The following is a 7314-nucleotide window of genomic DNA, read 5'->3' as shown; positions in this document are numbered from 1 at the left end:
TTCCTTTTTTTTTTTTTTTTTTTCATTTGACTGAAAATCCTAATACAAGCATTTAATCAAAATATCGTTGTCTATTCACATTTTAACGCGACAACATCGAACTGTATTTTACACCCGACACCATGTTCTTATCATCTTTTTTTTCTTATTTCTCTTTTTTTTTCTTTTTTAATAATTTCGTGGATAAAAATGATCATAAGTGATATGTACAAAATGAAATATAAAAATAAAATTATGAATCTTAGATTCACATAGTGATGGTTTTGAAGCTTTGCTATCTATAGTTTTTCGATCGTAACTTTTCAAAATTACTAACGCGATTTACGATAAAAAAATAACATCACAGACACTGGCACAATTATTCAATAACATAGTTGTTCCCATTGACTGTAGATGTTGATAAATACTAAAATTAGAGTGTCCGTCACACACAGTCGTGCATCGATTGACTCCAACGGGTAGTTCTCTCCAACGCATGACGTTGCTTTGTTTTTACGAAACGGGGGACTTACAGTGGGCAGTGGATGGTTGCATGAGAAGTGATTACAGTCTAGATGGCCCAGAGGAGCATCTGTGGATAGATGTGAGGTAGTACTCCTGTAGCGGTCAAGTGCAAACATATCCTTCCTGTGCTACTGTTGATGCACCAGTAGGCCCTTCCTGAAACATTTCAAATAATAAAAGAATTACAATATATTTCTTGAAAAAAGGAGAGGAAAAAAAAAATTAAAGAAACCAAAGTAAGAGAAAGAAGCGGAACGTAGCAAATAAACAATATTGTTATATCCTCCGCTCCTTACCTCCATACGATTCCGATTTATGTTAAAAAATAATTTCTTCTCTGATCAATCCAAAATTGTCTTACTATGCTCTATTTTTATATGTAGTTACCTAATCCTGTTATATGATGATTACTGTTCATTATATGTACAATGTCTTACATCCTTAGCAGCTGATAATGTTTGTTTATATTCATCCAAGCTGAATCCGGAATTGCTATCTTCTCCGCAAGACTGGACAACTAGTGATCCATCTTCTCCATGCTAAGACATATAATTGTTCATTAGTTATATTTATTTTAATATTTAATCAATTGTATTATAATTATATTTACAATACCTACGTGTGTCACTGATGGCTGTTCGCCATCGTTGACTTTTCGCTTTTTCATACTTGCATCTTGACTTTGATCAGATAATCTCTTTCTGTTCGTTGTATTCCCTGGGTTTCGTGGCGAAACGCTACCACTATTACCGTTTCCAGCAATATTTCCGTTTTTATGTACAGTACCGGAAACCTAGGAAGAATTTTTTTTTTTTTATTTAATAATTGTTCTATATTTATCATTTATCATATTATCATATTATTATATTATATATAAAGATTGAAAATCAAATTAAAAAAGAAAAATAAAATTAATGCATACCTTTCTTTCTCGTTTAAGCAAACTAGGAGATACATAAGTGTGCAGATCCCTCTTTTTCACGTGTTTTACTTCAATCCACATCCCTTCTTTCAACATGCTTAATTGTTCCGCCTGTCTCAGAACTAAAATTTTATATGAAAATAATTGTAATTAAACTATGATAATAGAAAACTTAAATTATTTAATTTGGATTATTAGATTATTATTCAATCGTGAAATATTATTTATTTTTTGAAAATAATATAATATACTTACTTGAATCTACAAAAGATTTTATATCATACGTTAGATCAACGTTTAAATTTTCGCTTTTGGCAAAAAGCAAGCCTATGAACCACATAGAGCAGTGTCTTTCTGGTTCTGGTTCTAATGGTGGAAACGCCTCCGGATTTACATGTGCCAATGTGATGTGAGGATTCCTTTCCAGTGTACCTGTTTTTGAGAGTTAGGATTTTGCCATTTTGGCATCCGCGAATTATTAGCATTGTAATATCAATAAAATTAATATTCAAAGTCAAAGTTTCATAATTAAAATAGACACAGATTAAGACAGAACTTATATAATTAACTAATTTATAATTGCCGCTTACTCCTGCGAAAGATGCATAAGTTTATGATATAAAAACCTATAAACAATTCTAAAAATTCATATTGTAAAAAAAGAAACCTGTTTTAATCTACGTCATTTAACTGGAAAAACACATATGAAAAAAAAAAAAAAAAAAAAAAAAAAAAAAAAAAAAAAAAAAAAAAAAAAAAAAAAAAAAAAAAGAAAAAAGAAAGAAAAAAAAAGGAAGAAAAAAAAACAGATATGATAAACTAATATTGATACCCGATGTTTTGTTATTAACATTTTGTTAAATATTTTTAATGGGACAACAAAACGATGTACAAGTTATAAATATTTAAAAGCGCAATAGTTAGGTCGTGTTTAAAATCTTTTTATGAGTTGATAAATTAAAAATGGTTCAATTTATTCGAATGTTCAATTAATGTATATATCATTTTATATATTATAATGATAATTATAATGCATGTTCATCGACGGGTTTTATCATATCCATACAGTCCAATTGAATATATTTAATAGATTTTTCGATATTTTACCTATTAAGTGTCGTATTTTTGATTCGACAAGTCCACACCATTCAAGCTGATCTTCAGCAGTTAAGCTTCTTGCTAATAATACAATATAATGTTTGTATTTTCCAAAGAAATTTGGAGGTTCAAATAATTTATCCCAAGTTGCTTTTCCCATAATAATCTCTTCCGTTATTGAAAGACCGTTTTCAAATGCTTCTTGCATAATGGTTCTCGTTGATACCGAAACGTTAAAGGTAGAATTTTGTTGAGGATATGCAGGCGTAATTATTGGCATTAAATGATATCTGTCCGATATATTCACCTTTAGAAAAAAGTTTATCAACTTAGAAAATTTTTGTTAACATGAAACTTTTAGTCAAATTAATTAAAGTATGGGAAGAATACTTACTCTTGGATCCCAAACAGGAAATCCTAAATTAACATTGTCAGGTTGCTTTAAAAGGACTGGCTGTGGCCATTTCCATTGAGAAAATACAAGGAAAAATTTTTCTATTAATGTTGCTGCAACAGCATTAGGATAAAGTTGGCACGTTCTTGCTACTAGCATAGCCCATGATACACCACCTAAATATCCTAATACATTACTATATATGCCATGTCCTAAAGATAAAAAACAAAAAACGATAAGTAAAAAATATTCGTTTTATTTTATGATATAAAAAAAATTAAAAAATAAATTAATTTACGTTTTGCCCATAATTTAATGGCTCTTAGGGCCAATCTAAAATTTTCTATGTTAGGTACTAAACGCAGTATCTCATCTGTAACTCTGCAACCATTAAGACTTCTAACGCATTTTTGATCAAGATTTTTTAATAACATATCATCTCTGAGATCCTACATAATAAAAATTTATTAGATATAATAACAATGAAAAAAAAATTTATAAATTATAGTGATAGTGTCTTATATCTTGATCACTGGTCATTGAATTTAATTAATTTACACGAGAAAGCTCCTAGAGAAAATCTTTCTTCAATAAAAATTTTATTTTAAAATAAATACTAGAATATTTATATATTATATTAAATATATTTATTAGAAATCATGAATATAGATTTCATTCGCATTTCTAAAAACTATTGGAGACAACCAGCTTGCAAGATAAAATCCAGTTAAAATGTAAGGCACTATTTATTTATAAATAAATTACTAACCATTGAATCCGGAATTTCTTTTAGAGCCAGTTTAGCAAACAACATATCAATTTCTATGCCATCAAAATTCATTTTTATTACTGGCACAAATGCTTCCTCTACTGCCTAAAAGATATTAAATGATATAATTAAATAATTGTGAAATTTATATTTCAACAAATAGATAATATATTTTATACAAAATAAATCTTTAATATCAAATCAAATAAAAATTGAATAATTAAACAAAACGATTTATATATGTTCGTAATCATTTCTATCGCTAAAATAATTTCGTGAATAAAAATAATAAATTCTATTGATATAAAGCTCATAAAAATGTTTTTTTTTTAATTTTTTAATTTATATTTTATTTTATTTTAAAGAATATAAGAAGAATATAAGAGCCTTTGGTCCTGATTTTGATATTTATCGAAAATTATCTAATTATTATAATCATTCAATCTTTATTTCATTAACATTACTTCTTATTAATTAATAATAATTCAAAATATGAATTGTATTACTTACTATATTATAACTATATAAAAAACAATTCATATTAAATGGATAATTAATTACTACAACTATTGACATTATTTAAAATACATACCCTTAAATCGGTAACTTCTTCTTGCATTTTTAGTAACTCGAAGAAGGATGTAAAATAATCTGACCGATAAATATGACGTGGTACTACACATAAGGCATCTATATCAGCACCTTTGTGGTGTACCCCTAACCTGTATGAACCAAAAGTATATATTTTACCGCCAACCTGTTCGGCTACATTGGGTGGCATATTTCTGGCAACACTTGTATCCCTTATCCATTGTTTTACTAATGCATTTAATTTACTAAAATTAAACAAAACAATTAATATATGGTTAATAATGTTCAATATTATTATTATACAATACACATGAAAATATACCTTAAAATTTCCATCCTATGATTTAATTCTTCTTCTGATTCAAACACATTGTAAGGCTTTAATGCTTCTTTTAATTCATTTGTTCTAGTAAAATCACTGGGCTTTGGTTCTGCTACACTAATAGCAGATGTCATACCCAGTGTACGCAGATTTTTTTCTTCTTTGGATGAATTATTTGAATTAGAATTGTTACCTTGTGATGACCACATCTTGAAATTCATTTGTTTGTTCCAGATCTAAAATAAAGAAACTAATTATATTGACTTAAAAATGAAATAACATTATTTTTATTTTATTTTATTTAAACTGATTTTTACATATATTAAAAATTGATTATATAAAAAATTATTTATAATATATTAAATGATAATCTGAGTAACTTCATTTTATGTAATTAAACAATCGATTATATTATCACAAAAAAATAAATAAAATATATCTAAATGTTTATAAATGTTTTTAAATTAAGTATTATTTTTACGTATATTTAAATATAATACACATAATACATGACATAAATTTATATATAAATATATTAAATATTATCATAGAATAAATGCATTTAAAATTCAAGATATTTTGTACAATTTAATTCATGTTTTTATATTTATAATCAATTTTTACATGTTATGTAGCACTAAAAAAGCTATATATATAAAAGTAAAACGTGAAAATTTCTCAGAAATATAATTAATAAATAGTGATACTTCACAAATTTGAAAAAGAATAGAGTACAAATATGGATAAAAAATAAAATTCATACGTTTATTTACACAAAACATTGAATGTTTTACAATATATGTAAACGTATGTAATAATCAACTTAATTGCGCGATTTTCCTTTAAACATTAAACGCGTAATAAAATAACAAACACAGAAAATAATGGATGTCGCAGACTTGTTGAATTCTTACCGCTTAATACTTCGTCAAAGATTTAATAACATGTTAAAAGAGAAGAAACTTTGGACGTGTTGTCAGGTTATAAAACGCGCAAATGCTTCTAGTAAAGATGCATCACGTTCATCCAACGTTTGCAGTTGATTCCTGAAAAGGAAATTGTATTCCTAGCGCAAATAGCACGTTCTGAGGATTCTGCTTAGCCGCAAAGCAGTATGAACAACTTGTAAACAATTTATGAAGTAGCAAAAGAATTCCGAGAAACGTAGGTCCATAAGTCACCAAAACGTTCACGTCTACAAAATTATTCCATGTACCGCCAATGAAAATTAATCGGTCACAATATCGATTGAAATCTACTTCACGCACAGGATACTTTATACTACGATATAAATAAATAAGTAAACGTATCACTTGAAAATAACAGACAACATGTAGACCCGCACCAAACCACCTACAGTATAAACATGGCGTTCTCTGACGGATCAGTGTGATCATGGAAAAGCACGTGGATAGAGTGATGTATTCAAGTAAATTTTGCCATCGTAGTTGACACGATCGCCATCTAGTGTACTATTGAGAACTAAAAAAAGTTTATATCTTGAATTTTGGCTATTTAGAAATTCTTTTATTATTCTACTAAACCGTCTTTATTTTTATTGCTACTTAATATATTTTAAATAGATATATTTAATAAATTATTTATTATAGAATGAAGAATCAGAAATTCTATTGTTATAGTACAAATATTGCACTATAGAGATCGCAGTAATCGATATTACATTTCTTTAAAATATATTGCTTATGACTTGATGTAGAATATATATATTTTCATTGTTATATGTTAAGTTGAATTATTATTTATTCCAAAGAATGGTACTATATAATTTTATTATATATGAATCACAAAAGAAACTTGGTTTCATTTGTTTTGATACTTTAAATATTTTAAATGTAAATTTAAAAAATAAATATTTCAAAAATATAAAAAACATTTTTATACATTAATTTTACATCAATATATATGTAAAATTTTTATTACAAATATTAGTATAGTTTCTAATATTTACAAGATTGATAAATATTATTACATTTAAATATTATTATATTAAAAACATTTTGTGTAGCATTTAATAGTTTTTATATTTATTTTATATTTATTTTTTTATATTCAACTATATCAGTTATAATATTTTAGTATATCAATATAGACGTATCATATTATAAATTTTATCCGACTCAAAAAAAGAAGAAAAATAAATCAATTAAAGAATTTTTAATTACATTTCAATTACATATTCATATTTATTATTTTCCTTTACACAATATTTTTAGTTAAATATATTCTATTACATTATATGCAATTTCAATTTAACTTTCTCCAAAAATCTATAATTTTATTCTCAAATATAAAGCGCCTAGCAACATGATTTTTTATTTCCGATTCTCTCGAATGATGGCGCCACATGGCTTTATTGTATTAAAACTACACTATATTGCGAAATTTTTTTATTTACTCTTTGTTTCAATTCTTTTTTTATTCATTTTCTTTCTGGTACATGTTAGCTCCAATACAACAAGGACAGTATAGGTAAATGAAAACGAGTCATTGCATTGCTGAAGTTTTATTTGCAACTGAGAATTAAACTGTATCATACCCACGAGAATGCTCGAGCCAGAACGTTTACTAGCCGCTGCTAAATTAACGCCAGAATTAATTTCCATCCACTTTTGCATTCTATCTAATCTACGTGTTCTCTCCACGAGCTAAACGTTTCAACGAATATAATAATTTGTACTTTCACCCTTTCTTTT

At 26.5% G+C, this 7314-nt stretch overlaps 1 protein-coding gene across 2 annotated transcripts; it reads right to left on the bottom strand.

Moving 5' to 3' along the window:
• LOC122716761 (poly(A) polymerase type 3) lies at positions 1-5938 on the bottom strand. Of its 2 annotated transcripts, none has more exons than XM_043940142.1 (12): positions 5515-5938; positions 4601-4836; positions 4280-4523; positions 3688-3792; positions 3217-3367; positions 2919-3130; positions 2534-2831; positions 1682-1858; positions 1427-1548; positions 1124-1297; positions 892-1043; positions 1-660 (listed from the first exon to the last, which is right to left on the bottom strand). In XM_043940142.1, exons 2-11 carry the CDS (start codon positions 4819-4821, stop codon positions 912-914), a joined length of 1836 nt encoding a protein of 611 aa, XP_043796077.1. In that variant the 5' UTR covers positions 4822-4836; positions 5515-5938; the 3' UTR covers positions 1-660; positions 892-911. The 2 variants fall into 2 exon arrangements, with proteins under 2 accessions (XP_043796077.1, XP_043796069.1); XM_043940134.1 differs by having other exon boundaries at positions 942-1043.
• Between the last annotated feature and the right edge of the window lie 1376 nt (positions 5939-7314).

The sequence above is a fragment of the Apis laboriosa genome, unplaced genomic scaffold (assembly GCF_014066325.1).
Source record: "Apis laboriosa isolate Shangri-la unplaced genomic scaffold, ASM1406632v1 scaffold119_cov161, whole genome shotgun sequence".
NCBI classification, from domain to species: Eukaryota; Metazoa; Arthropoda; class Insecta; order Hymenoptera; family Apidae; genus Apis; species Apis laboriosa.
The sequence above is the reverse complement of the archived record's forward strand: the minus strand, read 5'-3'. Positions and strand labels throughout refer to the sequence as shown.

Excerpts from the sequence above, each read along its gene's own strand:
- LOC122716761 (XM_043940134.1), bottom strand. The coding sequence starts at position 4,821 with ATGAATTTCAAGATGTGGTCATCACAAGGTAACAATTCTAATTCAAAT. Across the intron at positions 3,368-3,687 it reads AAGAAATTCCGGATTCAATG|GATCTCAGAGATGATATGTT; the intron begins GTTAGTAATTTA and ends TTTATTATGTAG. Across the intron at positions 1,298-1,426 it reads TGCTTAAACGAGAAAGAAAG|GTTTCCGGTACTGTACATAA; the intron begins GTATGCATTAAT and ends AATTCTTCCTAG.